At 44.2% G+C, this 16,754-nt stretch overlaps 1 protein-coding gene across 1 annotated transcript; it reads right to left on the minus strand.

Moving 5' to 3' along the window:
• Window positions 1-845: 845 nt before the first annotated feature.
• Window positions 846-4,639, minus strand: LOC125513760. The gene is made up of 4 exons (XM_048678949.1): window positions 4,432-4,639; window positions 3,928-4,022; window positions 2,738-3,003; window positions 846-2,070 (listed from the first exon to the last, which is right to left on the minus strand). Exons 1-4 carry the CDS (start codon window positions 4,459-4,461, stop codon window positions 1,256-1,258), a joined length of 1,206 nt encoding a protein of 401 aa, XP_048534906.1. The 5' UTR covers window positions 4,462-4,639; the 3' UTR covers window positions 846-1,255.
• Between the last annotated feature and the right edge of the window lie 12,115 nt (window positions 4,640-16,754).

Here is a 16,754-nt window from a genome sequence, read left to right on the forward strand (position 1 = left end):
GTCCACTCCACCCACCGTATAACGTGTCTCATTATCCGCTCACTAATTTTCATGACACGAACATGCACGTAGTGACAAGCTGACAGCAAAGCCTGCTTGTTCCCGCAATAATACCGTGATCCGTTCCATTCCCAAATGAGTTGGCATCTCGACTGACAAGATAGCCACTCTGCCTGTTATACGCCTGCCTTGTTGGATGCTTCGTCGGCATCAAATATCAGTTGAGTATTCAGCGGGTTTCTCCCAGCTCCGAGCAAGAAGAGCACATGGTGAGAGATCTTAGAATACAGCATTCAGCCGCAAAAATGTTCAGGATTTGCGGAGCGACGACGATTTGACCGGGGATAGCATGGATTTCTTATGATCTTACCAAAGAATATGATCTTACCAAAGAAGGTCCGCAAGATAACTTACCCAGGCATGCGTGTTCCAAGGACGACAACACATGCTACCCATACGGCGCAGCACGTACAGCAGTGTCTTCTAGGGATGAGATGAGCAAAGCAAGAGAAGAGAAGAGACGGCCTTTGGTCAGCAGTCAGCAGTCAGCTCGCGTGATCTTCAGTGAAGCCAACTGCACGGAAGATATCGCCATCCAGTACGATACAGTCTGTCCACACGCTGCTATAGATACTGCTACTGTCAGCTTGGGCGTAGGCTGTTTGTTAGTCGCCCATCTCCAATGCTTCAGATGTATGCATGGCCACAACACCAGCCACCTCAGTTTCAGACAAACGTGAAACGTGGAGCACTCAATATATTGGACCTACTCCATGGCAGGACATCACAAGATTACTCAACCAATTGGAACTCTCAAGAATGTAAGACGTTTTTGACACAAGGTGTAAAAAAACGTCTTATATTAAGTTACAGAGGTAGTATTTATTTAGACGAGAAGCAGTTCGCTAGCAATATGGCATAGCTTGTTAATATTCCGAAAGCAAATACGTATCGGACTACTGACACAGATTGAGTGATAAGCTCATAAATATCCCCTTACAACAACGGGATGGATAATACAGATACTGCCTCAGAGAAAATGAGACGTAACTGGTGTTCTTTTTATTGCCACAAAAGACCTGCGAGAAGAGTTCAGCAGAGACACTACCTATGCGGTGGAAGACTGAAACATACTAGAAAGAATAGCCGAATCGGCTTCTGGAGTTCACCAGTGCCCTGTTTAAATCCGGTGACTGATGAAAGAAAGAGCCACAGAAACATTTGAACAAAACATTACAGGCGGGTCTGTTCAGACCTAGCTCCATCTCCTCTTATCCTCTTCTTCATCCACTGGGGTATACCACTCTGGCCGCCCCTTTGAGCTGCTGTACCGGTAGTTCAGGAAGAGCTCTTCGTCACATACGGACCTCGTACTCACTAGCACAAGCGTCCTCAGAACCGGTGGCTCCCCGGTCTGTTTACCAGGGGCTCTGGACTTGAACCAGAAGGAGCCAAACCTCTTCATTGTAACCGGCTCTTCACCACCAAATGCAATGTTCGGGATGTATGCTCTCATGTCCTTCTCTGTCAGTGGAAAATCATATGGGCAGATCATGACATTAGGAGTCGATCCTCCCGGTGGATGGTTCGCGAAATGACCAAAGGCTAGTGGATTTCGCCGTTCAAGCACATCCCCGAAGTTTTCACTGCCACTCTTCTGCAGGGGCTTGTTAAGCATCCTCCATGCCCGGTCAGAGTTGCTCTCTGGGTTTATGGGTGGCGTTGTATTGTAATCCACTGGATCTGAACCATCCCATACTTCTCTTGTTTCACCACCTAAATGCCATGGTTTCGCGTTGATTATTGTTCCGTCATATCTTGTGATAAGATAACTGTTGCACGCATCGATTCTTGGGTATCCAGGGATATATCGATAATACGCAGGTGAGTATATAACTCCAGGGTAGATGGCTAGGACAGCACCAACATTAGCTTCTCCAGATAAGAACAGACCTTGCCCTGCATCTTTGTGAGGTATTAGTGACGGCTTGATGTCAAGGGTGTAGCCAAACTGATCCCTGAATTTGTTTGACAATTCAGTTCGAGTTAAAGGTCGCGTAGCAGGAACAGCTGCACTGCAGAGCAAATGCATCAGATGATAGCTTCATATGATTCATCGAATAAAACAACTATGAAGAACTTGATGTATGTAACTATATCTCTATGAACACAGTAGCAGCATAATTCCTGTATGTGAATGTAAGAAAGAGATTGCAGTAACCAGTACAAAAAGAAGCATTTCAGGATATGGAGTTAGCTTGCCATCTATAGTTGAACAGTTCATAGGCCATGATGCATATGAAGCAACCGGCAAAAGATCAGTGCATACAGTTATGTGTGCTTAACCCAGAAATTCAAAAAAACCGTGAAAGTATGATACTGGCTAAGCATGTTAAATTATGGTAAACAAAATTGAGGCATAAGTTAAGTGCACAGAAAATTGCAAATAACAAAGGGAATGTTATTCCTATGACATAAGGGCCCATGAATGTCTTTGGAACTAATAACACCCTAAGCCATAATTGTAGATATTTGAGATGGAAACACGTGTATATGTTTGCTGATCATCATATTTAGGCTCTAAAGTATCTTTGGTCGCTGAAATTAAAATAACTTATTAGGTATGCATTGTGCAGCAAGACATGCTACTCAAGATATGCTTACGAGCCTAATTTGGATGATACAGGTGCAAAACTGTGAATGTGTCAATGCAATGCACTTAGCTGAAACATATTACCTGGCTTGTTTGCAGCTGCAACTCCTGTGCCAACGGCCAAACTCAAGCCACTTCGTCGAGAATTATTATAAGCATCAGAAGGAGATTGTGATGGATCTTTTGTATCAGGACGAAGAATGCTATCCATTGATTTGCATATATGCTTAAGTTGATAATGAACATTTTGCTGCACTTGTTTCTGCTGGTCAGTAACAGATGCTTTGCTAGCCAATTCAATAATCTCCTCGGCGTCCTTTTCTTCAGAATGCTTTCCCAAACGATTATAGCTAAGTTGCACATGGAAAAGAATCAAGAACTTAGGAATCTAATCATATTCATACCGAGTGTTGCAAGAAAACTTGGTAATGCATTTCCAAAGAAACTAGAAATAACTAAACACATGGTTTCAAGGCTTGATCCTTCAGTTGGTGGTAAAATATGCAAAATATCTAATCACAGGGATAATAATAATATCAATACCTTGTAACATCTAAACTATGATAATCCAATAAAGACCTTAATAGACCTGTAGAGTAAACTAAGTTCCAAATGTTGATCTCAATTCTCTATTGCATATAAAGACAAAAAATGCTACTAGATATTTGCAATTTTAATGGACCTTGTAGCAATCTGATCATATTCATAGTTTCATACCGAGTGTTGCAAGCAAATTTGGTATGCATTTCCAAAGAAACTAGAAATAACCAAACACATGGTTTAGAGGCTTGATCCTCCAATCGGCGGTAACAGAATATTTTAAACTAAAATATGCAAAATATATAATCAAAAGGATAATATCATAATAATATGGTCAATCCCTTGTAACATCTAAACTATGAGAATCCAATAACAACCATAATAGACTTGTAGAGTAAACTAAGTTCTAAATTTTTGCATGTAGCAGAACTACCATGTTAACACATGGTTTAGAGGCTTGATCCTTCAGTCGACGGTAAAATATGCAAAATATCTAATCACAGGGATAATAATAAGATCAATATCTTGTAGCATCTAAACTGTGAGAATCCAATAACAACCTTAATAGACCTGTAGAGTAAACTAAATTCCAAATGTTGATCTCAATTCTCTATTGCCTATGAAGACCAAAAATGCTAGATATTTGCAATTTTGCATATAGCAGAACTACAGCGTCATCATCTGCGAAAAACAAATGAACAGGAACATAGCAATTTCTTCAGATATCCATATACCTGGTATAGAGAAATAAACGATTCACGTCAGCGTCAAACTGAAGATGCCGTGGGTCTCGAGCAAAGCTTGGACTCTTAGCAAGTGTTTTGATTGCCTGAAATGAACCGGTAAATTGATTACAGGAACAGCTGACAAAGCCATAATGCTGCCCAGAGTACCAATTGTCTGCTCATTCGAATTGGCATTACATAAGAAACAGAGAAGTCGTATAGAAAATGTAATAGCAAAATAAAAACATCTAACCTAGACAGAAAATCAAGCACGATTTAGAGCATTGAGGCAAGCCATAAGCACATTTATACAGTAAGACTTCCAGGGTGTTTCAACACACACCATCATCTCCCTCCCACATACACCTGAATTCACTCAAATCCTCGTAAAATAATTTTAGAACCATTTCCTGTGTCTGAGGCTAATCGATGTTGGTTCTCTCGCGCACAACGGGGGCCAAGCAGATCGAGATCCGGAGATGGTTGCGAGATGCGTAGGGAAGGGAAGCGTACCTCCTGGAATTTGTTGAAGAGAAACGCCATGCTGGCCCTGCGGGAGGCAGCCGCCGCCGCCGCGCCCGGTACTCCTTGGTTCGGCGAGAGGGGCAAGGCTGAACGACGGCTGCCGGAGCAGTGGTGAAGGGGAGTGAGGGTTTAGACTTCAGGAGGAGGGCGATCAGTCTAGTCCTAGTGTAGAAAAGGGTTGGGCCGAAAGCCCGTACCACATTCTCATGGGGCACCTTCCTTCTCCTTACATTTGGGCCTGATGTACATCAGCATTCTCTTTGTGCGTTTCCCACTCCCGCGACATAATTGTTGTGGCGACGGCTAATCCTATTTCATGCCCGCAGCGTTGAGAGCAACTAATTAAGAAGTACTTCTCGGAAAGCCTTCGCAAGGGTCATTTTTTATGGATTTGGGGCACGTCACTTGGCGGTAGGTTTTACATGTTGTGACAAGTGCGCGCATGCAATGCGTCATTTTTCGTAATATGAGAAAGTGGGAATAACATTTGTAAAGAGTATTTTTTAATTAGTGATTTCGGTCAAATGAGCGCCAGAACTATATCTCGCCTTTTTTTGATCTAACTCTGGTTCACGAACAGCGCGTAGCCAATGGACTTGTAATGGATGTACACCTTTCATTTTCTATTCAATTATTCTTCTTTTTTCAATTTTGGTCTGTTTTCTGCGTTTCTTCACTAGATTCCTAAGGTTTTCCTTGCTTTTCCATTTTTGTGTTTCACCACCAGTTCCTTTGATTTTCTTCAGGTTTCTGTTTTGTTTTTCTTCACAAGTTTTCTTTAAAAATATTTTCCCTTTTGATTTTTTATTTTCTCATTTTTCCCCAACATGTCTACCTTTTTCCAAAACACATTATACATTTTCATATACATGTGGAAATATTTTTATACATGTTAAATCTTTTTCAAATACATGATGTGAAATTTTTTAAATAAATTTTTTGAACATTTTTTTATGTTGTACATACTTTTTTATAAATGTCACGAACATTTTCTAAACACCGTATTTTTATATCACGTAAACTATCTTGATTGGTATAGAACATAATACCGCACAAACTTTTTCCATATTGTATAAACATTTCCTAAAAATGTCATTTGCATACGTGGAAATATTTTATTTTTCTAAAATGGAAAGAAAATATTTTTTAAATTATGCAAACTTTTTATATTGTATAAAATTCTATAAAAAATCATGTATGCTTTTTTGAAACGCATGAACATTTTTATATTATAAACACAAACTTTTTCCATCGAGCCTCAATTCCTTTTGGCTGCTGTTGATGTTCTTGGTCTGTGGTTGGGGAGTTCTCCCCCCCCCCCCCCCCCCCGGGGGGGGGACCCCTCCCCCCCCCCCCCCCCCCCCCCTCGGGGGGCGAACCCTAGCGCCGCCACTCACCCACCCCATCCCTCCCTCGTTTCGCCGCCGCCAGAGGCTCTGGCCAGCGAAGCTCGGCTGGATCCGAGGACGGCGGCGGGGGGTGGGGGGCACTTCTTCGGCTGGCGCGTGGAGGCAGGGCGAGCTGTCTCTCCAGCGCACGGATGGCGGCGGTTTCCGCTGCGGTGGCTCGGCGGTCAGTGTCTGGGCTACGACGGCGGTGGCGGTCGGCGTCTGTGCTTGCTGGCCCATTCTCTGGCGACCTCGACCTGGTTCGCGAGGTCGAGCCCACTCGGATCTGGCATCCTTCAAAGGCAGCAGCTCGACTCGGCCGGCTCTGGCCATTAGCCATGGCTGGGTGGATGGGGGCGTGTTGGAGGCGGTGGTTGTGTGGCTCGTGGAGGAGATTTGGCTGGTGGTCGGCGGTGTTGGTTCTTGTGGAGCTCAGATTTGGCTTGGTTACAGGGGCTGCTCTGCTTTGGTTGTGGATGGGGAGGGTCCTGGTGGCTGTATGTGCTGGTGGTGGGGTGTGGCCGGCGGCAAGGGCTTGGATGCGGGCTGCAGCTGACACCGAGCTGACTTCGGCTGTGCGGGTGCTCGAGGTGAATGTCTGCGTCACCGAAGCCTCGTGCTAGTCATAGCGAGGACACTCGCCGTGGACTGGTAGGAGGGTGGGGAGGTCTCGAGCTGCTGGACTCAGTGACAACTTCGGTGGAGTTGATTGGGATGGTTTGCTTAAGGCGAAAGCCTTGTGTCGATCTCATCGGCAACGATGACGGCGACGCCTTCGGCGCCGCTTCCCTTCATGAAGGCGTCGTCGGGAAGCTACCTTGCCCGCTCATTTATGTGCCCCGGGCAAAAGCCTCAGATCCATCTCTGGATCGGACAGCGATGTCGTCTTGATGTCATTTATCCTCCTTGGGGGCGTTGTTTTTGGAGCCACAATTCTGTTGTTGGTAGCTTGATGTCTGGGTTGGAGTGCTTGTTGGGTTGTTGGAGTGTAGGATGGTGGCGGTGGAAGTGATCTATGGCAGCGACAATTCCTTGGTCATTCTGGTGTTGTTGGTTGACCTATCTCCTGGGGGCTCGTAGCAGCGGTAAGGTCTCGGAGTTCGGTGCCCTTCGACGACGCCTGAGTTTGGTCGCCTTGCATAGTGTTCTGGTTCCCTCTATTTGTGATGGTAGCCGTGGTGTGGCCCAGAGGAGGTGCGGTGTTGTCTCGGTGGAACATGGCCTTTCGGCACGATCTGCGACTCTCTCGGTCTCGTCGTGGCTGGGTAGTGGGAAGCCCTTCGACGGTGGCTGCGACTCTCCTAATTCTTCAAGGTACAGAGTGATCGCAGGGCAGCATGCGACTTCTTCTCTACGTCTTCTTGGTGATGTATCTCCTTTCGACTTATCCAAAAATACTTGTTCCCGCTCTTCTTGGTCCGACTAGTGGTGATGAGTGCTAAGCTCTTGGTGTTGGCTGCTTGCCAAAGCTCATTTCTTGTTCTTCTCTGTTCTGTTATTCCTTGTGCCTTCTCTTTTGTTCTTTGTATCCTCTGACGTGTGTCGGGTGCTACTTTTGTAGCCGTTGTGTTGTATCTCAATCTCATCTATGATAATGGAAATGGTTCAGGCCGGCGTAAGCCCGCCGTAGCACCGTCAAAAAAAATTGCAACTAACATTTTTTAATGCTATCAACATTTTTTAAAAGTTGTGATAATATACTTTGAACAAAGTGTTAACATTTTTGGAACATGTGGTGAAAATGTAACATCTAAACAAAATTTATTTCAATTTTAGAAATGTAAATATAGTTCATAAAAAATAGAAAAATGTGTGCTAGAGAGCCGGCGCTCCTCCCGCGCGCTGGGCCAGCCCATTTATGTAGTACTGCAGGCAACACTATGCTCTATATCGCAACAAACGATAGATAGTCGCGTCCTAAGGCCTTGGATTGTCGCAAAGCTATTTTTCTGGAAATGGAGGTATACCCCTGGCCTCTGCATCATGATGATGCATGCGGCCCTTTTATTAAAAATCCAGAAAGTATCATTATAAAGGTCTTACAGCTCGCAGACGGAGCAAAGTCATAACACAAAGATCTGAAAAAATAAAAGACCTAACAAAAAAACAACCCCTGTAAAATATACAGACCTCCATCCGTTGGGTTTTTTCCAGGTGAAAATTAAAGCGTAGCCAGTGAGATACACCTGTAAAATAAATATAAAAATACATCGATTCTAAAGGAGGCAAGGAATGGGGCGACACCCACATGCAGGTAAATTGAGTTGCCCACTTTAACGTTTTTCCACTATTTCATTCGCTAGCCTGTTGAAACGTTTTCTTTTGGATTGCCGTGTTGTTTTTGTTCCAACCTTTCGTGTTGCTTTTTCTCAAAAAAAAAAAAATCTTTTGTGTAGCTGAGCTTGTTGCAGTACTATGGTGTTTTTCTCTCTCTATTTTTGTTCAATTTTGGTTTTCTTCAGCTGTTTGTTCCACAACTGCATCGATTTTGGGTTTTTCTATTATGGATTTTCTTCCAGGTTTTTTCTTGTTTTCTCTTTTTGTTCCTTCTGTCTTTATTTTTATTACACCTTTTTTACAATACACGGTAAACAGTTTTTTTATACATGGCGAGCATTTTTTAAATACACGTCAAATACATGTTGAGCGCTTATTAACATATATGGCGAACATTTTCATTGAACATGGTAGAGATTTTTCCAGTGCATGCTGAACAAATTTTTAAACATGGCGAACATTTTCTTAAACATGGTGAATTTTTCTGCTAAATGCAATGAATGTTTTTAAAAACGTCATAAACTCTTTTAATAGTGAACATTATTTAAACACATGATGAACTTTTTTAACATACCTCAAATACTTTTTAAATACGTGTTGAATTTTTAGTACACACTAAACATTTTTCAAAATCATGTTCTATTTTGTGCATTTCAAGATTCCATAAAAGCCAGAGGCAAAACAAAAAAAATGCTACAAAGCATTGCATGGCTACAAAAACTAAAGTAAGCATAAAAACCAAATAACCATAAAAATGAATAAACCATTGAAGGCCGAAGCAAAACAAATAAAGTAAAAAAAATTGCTACAGAACATTGCATGACTGCAACAATCAAAAGAAAGAAAACGTACTAAACGGTGAAAGCACTAGTTAAGGGTACCTCTTGCAAAGGCCGCTCCCTCACTTTCTCTTGTTTGAGAAATGGCGTACTACATGTGCGCCCCATGTCACAACACGGGATTTTCCCTTTTTCTGTAGATTCATTTTTTATCAAAATGTTTTACCTCCAGAACCATGCGTCCAAATACCGGACTGTTTTCACAATTGGATTTCTCACGTTGCGATCTTCTAAACTAGATACCATATTCATAGGTTTCGATGAACTTTTTCCACGAAAAAACCTGGAAAAAACTAATACTGAAAAAACAAAATCCAAAAAAACAATTCACGCAAAAAAAAACACCGGAAAAAACAGAAGAAAAAATCAGGGTCCAAAAGCATGGTTGTTATTTTTCACTTTTTTGGAAGCATGAGCACTGACTTTCCCTTTTATGTGCTTATCGCGGTGAACTTTTTTCCTTCTCGCGGTGAGATCGAAGTTTTTTTGGGCCACGGCCCATTATGGTCTTATGTGAGCGCCAGACCGCATAACGGGCGCCAAATGCGCTGATTAGGAGCTCCCTTAGCGTAGGCTCAATAATTGAACGCTTATGTCTAAAATAAATAAAACTGAACGCTTATAGGCATCAGCTAGGATCCCCTAAAAAAGGCGTCAGCTAGGAGGTCTTGGTCCTGAGAGTTATAACTCACTTACAAGAGCACCTGATCGAAGCTATGTACAGTCATACAAACGGTTTTGGGAAGTTTCTATGAATAATGGGGTTTGGTTTTTGGAACCTTCCATTCGATTTTTTGAATATTTTTCCTTTTTATTATTAAATTGTATTTTTCTACTAGTTTATCAGTTTTCCTTTTCTGTTTTTGTTTGTTTCCTTTTTTCCTTTTACGTTTTTTCTTCTTCTTTTTCATTTTGTAAATACTCACTGATATTTTTTAAACATAGGTTGAATATTTCTTTAATATAATTCTATAGATACAAGTTGAATATTTTTCAAATACAAGTTGAACATGTTCTAAGTACATTGGTAAATGCACATTGAATATTTTACACAGGGCAATTTTTTTAAACACATGGTAAATATATTTTAAATATGAGATGAAACAAAAAAACATTTAAAGTGTGAACATTTCTTAAATACCATGACATTTTTAGTAATATGAAAACAAATTTTCAACATATAATGATTTTTTAAATGCCATATACAAATACCATCAACATTTTTAGTAATATCCAACAAATTTTGAACATATAATGATTCTTTAAATGTCATATACAAATACCATGAACATTTTTAGCAATATGCAAACAAATTTTGAACATATAATGATTTTTTAAATGTCATATACATGTTTTAAACGTGTGGAAAAAAATTCAAATGTTATGAACATTTTTTAAAATTACGTTAAACTATTTTTAAATGTGAGATGAACATTTTTAATGCACGGTTTGAAATTTGAGGAAGTAACTTTTTGAAATATATAGATACATGGGATTTCTCAGGATATAATATAAATAAAAGTAATGGGGGGGGGGGGGGGGGAGCGAAACACACCAATGCAACAAACCAACTTTATCCTATTGTGACGGCCAACTAGAGTCTGTCTTGAGATACAGACGCGTCCATCATCGATCAATGCAAAAGCTATATCTTACTTATTGCGAAGAATAGCTTGTGCCTGCCCACAATGAGATGAAAGTTGGGCTCAGGCGGGAATGCAGTTGGAGGTGCGCAAGGGCGCGATTGGAGGTCGTCCAATCTGGATCCGATGATCCAGACCGCGGCGGCTGCTGGTGGCGGCGGGTTGGTGTGACACCCAAAAATTTTTTTTGGCCTTGTTTTATTAAATTAAAATTTTTGCCAGGAATTAAAACTTTTATTTTTTGGACTCCCTTTTGAATTTTTGAAACATTTCCTTTCTTATTATTATGGAGTTGTTCCCTAAAGTGAAAACCTTTCAAATATGTTATTGGACTTGTTTAACCTCTCAAGAAAAACTTTTTTTTATCAGTATAACTAATTACATAATTAATTTGCTTGATCTTTATTTTCTTGAAAAATGGTTTTTCAAGGTTATATGGCCATATTTGAACTACAACCATTTGATAAATTCACTTAAAATTCCAACCAAAATTTGAAGTTGTCATGTGATGTTTTTAAATCACTTTTATACAAAAATATCTTTTATTCATGAGATATTTTGAGCTCTACACCCAATTCTCTTCTCTGGTCCAGAGTGCAAATTTGCACTACAACCCATTAAAATATCTCTTTCTAACCTCCACCAAAATTATGGGATGTTAGTAGTATCATATGATTCAACTTTATGCAAAAACCCAATGATGTTATTTGAAATAATGAGTGTATCAACCCCATTCTCATTCTGGACCAACTTGATGGTTTGTACAGCAACCATACTTTTGCTTGCTCCTTGGCTCTTGGTTCTTTTTCCTACTTGTAGTCCTCCCTGCAAAACCCTTAAGTCCAGGAGCATGCACCCTTTGGGTCATTTTTGGTTCATGAAATGATGCCATTTATTCCCTGTCCAGAATTGAAGTTTTGTAAGATTTGCACTAGCAATTTTCTCCTCTTGTCCAAATGACCTCACCACTCTCTCTTTTATCTAAAGAGACCACCATCTGGAGTTTTTGACCACTCCAAGACTTGCCTAAGTGCCCTTGGCATTTTGTCAAACACCTTATGGGCATGATCTGTTTTGGCATGAGTTTTTGGTTTGCACTGTGAACCTGATCCCCTGACCAAACCAGCTTGTCCAATGGTTTTGCCCTAGCCTTTAACCACACCCTACTAACCCTCTTGTAGTTTGGAGACCTCTATCATGCAATGGCATTCCGTCGAGCACGTTCCATGCGTGCTCTGGGCGCGAGCAGAGCACGCGTTTTGCACGTGCCGCGCCCGAGCCAACGCGTCGCGCCCCTGGCTTTTCCACCACTGCAGAGCCACGCCACTCGCTCCCATCTCACCACAACACGCCAAGAGCCCTCGCCACGTCCCCGGCAGGCCAGGAGCTAGCCGCCACGGCCGCCGACAGCCCCTGCTCAGTTCAACGCCGCCCAAGCCTCTCCCGCTCGCCACCTGGCCCCTGGAACAGCGCGAGCTCATCCACAAACGTGTCCACTAGCGCTCGTCGCCGCCACGACGCCCTAGCTATAGAATGGCGGTCGCCGGCGACCTTATCCGCGGCCACCGTCGGAACCGACCCCGATCGCCTATTTAAGGAGCCCCGAGCTCGTCTCCGCACGCAGGCAGTCCCAAGCCATCTCCCTAGGACCCCCATTGGCAGCCAATCGACCCGGGGAGGTCTCCTTCCCCATCTCCGGCAACCGCAGCCGCCGCCACTGCCCCGGCCATTCCGGCGCTACCAGAGCCTTCCCCTCTCCGTTCTCTTCACCAGGAGCTTTCTCTTCCTCCCGTGAACCCATCCCCCTACTCGATTTTGATCGGGAACCACCGTAGCCCCAAACTCACTTCGCCCGACGGCCACCGTCCGCTGCAGAGCTCGCCGCCGGCAGCTCCGTCCACCCCAGAGACCAAAGTGACCACCGGAGTGACCGCCTCAGCCCCCTGAGCCCGCGGGTGACCTCTGCTTCTCGAATGGCGCTGCCGTTCGCCGGCGAGCGTCGCCGGAGTTCCGCCCCCTCTCGGGCAGAGGAAGAGGAGGGAAGGTGGACTAGTCAAACCTGACCAGTGGGCCAGGCGGGCCCACTGTCAGTGACACACGCTCGGTCCACGCTGGATAAGTGGAGGCGCGTTTCCAGAATACGCCTTCGACATGTACGTATATTCGAAACGTTTTTCTTTTTCTGTTTTAATTTTAAATAACAGATTTTGACCAAAACTTTGACTGAGCTTAACTTTTTAAATACAACTCCAAATGAGTTAATTCTTTTTCCTACATCCCTCAAATTCTGTCTAGTTTATTTTGAGATTTATTTGAAAATTTTCCAAACAACTTTTTTTGTACTGTTTTTGAAATATGTGTTATTTGCATATTTTTGAAAATAGGATTTTGGAAGAGAAGAAAGCTTTCAAAAGATTTGGAGTGCACCCTGCCCTTCCACACCATGAAGGCAAGCATTCTGAACCCCGGCATAATATTTTTGGTGTGTTAGTTGACTCGTTTATAACACCATCTCATTTCGGAGAACTTGTTATTTTATGTGGCGATGTGATCATTTGCATGAAGGCATATTAGTGATTTCCTTGCCGTTGGAAATGAATATACTTGTGATGGTAATCATCCTCATGTGCCTTGCATGCATGCCGGAAAGGAATCCGGGAAAGCCTCTGCCTTGGGTAGGAGTGAGCTTGTCGCCGGTCCCCGTCGGGACGGTTATGTCCGGTGTGGCATAGTAAGGTATAATGGGTGGTGATTTCGTCGGTTGAAATATATTTGATATACATATCATGCAGGGAACTTATAAGCCTCCAGAGTCGGCCGTAGATCGAGTCTTGTTCCAGTAACCCCCATATTTGCCTCGTACTACCACTCGTCCCTGCCGCAGGTAGGGTACGGTTCAGTAAGTCGCCAACCCCTTTCCAGCACACACCGTACAGAGAGGCCATGGTGGAAGATGTCGGTTGTAGCCGGTAGGCATGCCACCTGGTCAGGGGGCATGGGTGTTTCCGGTTGGGACCGAGAGGGGAGGCCACCCCTTAGAGCGCGCGATATAAATTTGATCCCATGCTACGCGAGGTCGTAGCCTCCCCACTTAGAGTTTTGCTTAACAAGTGTCGTGGGTGATTCTAGACACCGATGAGTTAAACTGGTGTGTGCAAGTTAGGCGTGTTTTCAACTAAAAGGCCGTAGACGGAATTAGTCTCGATGGACTAAAGGAATCCGTTACTCGTGGGTAAAGAGTACACCCTCTGCAGAGATTAAACCTATTCGAATAGTCGTGTCCATGGTTAAGGATTACAGTCTGGGATAGGTCAAGTGTTGGTCTTAGTGTCGGTCTTCGGAGGTGAAATTGTTAAACCAAACTTGGATACCGACTGGTGACTTGTGAGGACCATGATTACTATTTTGTGATGGACTAACCCGTTGCATCATTTGTATTATCGAGTATCCCTGGGATGGTTCTACCTCCTGGATATTCATTGTGATTATTTATTTTATGAGCCATTTATGTGGTGTCGCTGAGACGCCCGACTGTGGCATTGCTTGTTATTTATTTACTTTATAAGCCCTTTGTGTGGTGTCGCTGAGACGCCCGACTGTGGCATTGCTTGTTATTTATTTACTTTATAAGCCCTTTATGTGGTGTCGCACAGATGCCCGACTGCGGCATTTTATTCCCACTCCATTATTGCTTATTCATGTTGCATATAAATAACATGCTTGCATAACAGATGTTTTATTTGTGACTGACGATGTGATCATAGAATACTTCAGTGCATGATTATCAATTATATTATCCCAGTGTTCATAATGGTTGCGAGTACATTCAAAGTACTCATTGGCTTGTCCCTGGCTATTGTCTTGGCCAGATTTCTGCATGGAGAGGAGCGTTGCGGTGACAGCCCCGGAAACTAAGCAACGGTGATAGCAGCCTCGCGAATATAGGAGTTGACCTGGTCAGCTGTTCCTGTGGGAAATGGAGTCCCATAGACACTGACGACTCACAAACCTCTTCCGCCATCGACCACTAGAAATCCAATTGTTGTACTCACAGGCCAGAATGGTCTTGTACTACATATTTTGTATTTTTGCTTGGAATTTCTGTATCAAGTTGGTGCCTCATCAGCTAACAGTAATCCTGGGGCTGGTGAGCACGACGGCTATTTTCTGGAAATCAATGTCCGGAAAATCCGGTCGTGACAGACTTGGTATCAGAGCCAGGCTGACCATTGGCTAATCCTATCTTAGCCAGGTCAATAAACTTAGGCAGACCAACCCATCAAGCCATAACCGAACCAAGCTTCTCATACAAGATAGCCCCACAGTGACCCGACACCTTTTGGCAGTCGGTGCCCAACCTATCAACCTAAGCCTGTCGATCACGCGCCAGTAACCGGCCCCTAAATAGTCCTTTCTCGCAAACGTGCGAAGGAAGACTCCGTCCCCTTTTCCTATAAAAAGGGGCACGCTAGCCCCAACACAGCACAGCATAGCCTCTACCCCAAACCAAGCTATAATGCCTGGCCCTGTCGTGCACAATGAGACCACGGCAACCAACCTTGGAGGCTTTGTGACCATACTCGCAAACCTCACCCGTCGTGCCTATGCGTTAGAAGAGCCCCCAGAATATGTTGTGTACCAAGGACCCATGAGCGGTGAGAACCGTCAATTCTGGGCCACTGTACACATCTACGGTAGGGGTCTAGCACCCGAACGCCCCTATAGGTTCACTGGAAGAACGACTTCCTTTGAGCCACAAGCCATCCAACTAGCTACTCGAGAAGCTATAGTTCATCTCCGGCACTTGTCGCCCAGAGTTAACTGTCGCTCCTTCCACTACTACCCCGGACGTGAAGGGTATGGTAGACCACCCCAAGTTGCCAACGGAGATCACGAGACAGATCCTGCATTGTTGCACCTAGTGCGCTATGTAAGTGCACTAGAGGAACTGTGCGATCAAATCACTATTGATCTAATCGCAGCTCGTGGAGAGCTGGTTCGTCGAGCCCCGGCGAGAGAAGAGAACGAGCCCAACGCCGACAACCCAGTCGTGCTGTTTGGACACCCGATCGAGTCCCTGAGGCCTGCCCCAGCCATCGGCCAAGGTGCTGCGATAACCCCAGAAGTGCTTCGTCGCATATTGGGAGCACACTCCAACGGGGTTGTGGCCAACAATCCCCGAGATGGTCCTCATCGCTACCCCGAGCCTGCAGCCCCTCAACCCACTCCAGCTAATTCCGACGGCGAGACCCGTGGAGAAGCCTCAACATCCACAAGGCACGCCCGCTTGGATGTAAACGAGGTAGACTAAGTCACCCGAGTCGTATCGAGTCCCAGTGTACCCTCGCTTTGTAATCGTGTGGCCTTGTAATTAAATGCCGCCTGTTGTCGTGCCTCTGTTTTAATAGTAGCCTTGCCTGGATACGCCAGTATGCAGTATAAGATTTCTATCCCAGACACAGTTACCAAAAACCTCCCCGACAACCCCCACAGTAACACATCACTATAGTGAAATGTGTGAATCTGTGGCTTGACCCCGACCCTTGGAACAGAGCTGAAAATTTTCTTTACCATTCACCACGGTAAAATGACCCAGCTCCGGTGCTATAAAAAGGCCACCGCGTGACCTTGCCAAGCACCTCTCACCTTGTGCACCACCCTCACAACCATTTCTTGCCATGTCGACCCCCAGCATTTACCTGAGAACCCCAGATGCAACCCAGGGTAGTTTTGTCAAGATATTGTGGGATTTTACCTGCAGTACCATGGGCGCTACCCAGCCACCCCATTACGAGTTGTTCAAATCGAGAATCACCCCTTCCACCTCGAGATATTGGGCAGCAGTACACATCCCTCCCGTAAACTCAAACCAAGATCCAACAGAGGTCTCCTTCGTGGGGAAATCTATGCCAACCCCACATATGGCCATAGAAGCTGTTGCATATGAAGCGCTTGCTCGCCTTCGATTCGCGGTACCCTATGCCAGCGAACGAGGGTATTATTACTTCCCGAGCCGTGCAGCACCCGGAGGAGTGAAATCTTTTCCCGGTGGACGAATTGAGAGAGACCCAGTCTTGGCCAACCTTGTCCAGTACGTCATCGCTCAAGAGCGTTTAACCCAACGTGTGATGGGTTATCTCCAGAGCCTCGCAGATTTAAATCCT

This window comes from Triticum urartu, chromosome 6 (genome assembly GCF_003073215.2).
Source record: "Triticum urartu cultivar G1812 chromosome 6, Tu2.1, whole genome shotgun sequence".
NCBI classification, from domain to species: Eukaryota; Viridiplantae; Streptophyta; class Magnoliopsida; order Poales; family Poaceae; genus Triticum; species Triticum urartu.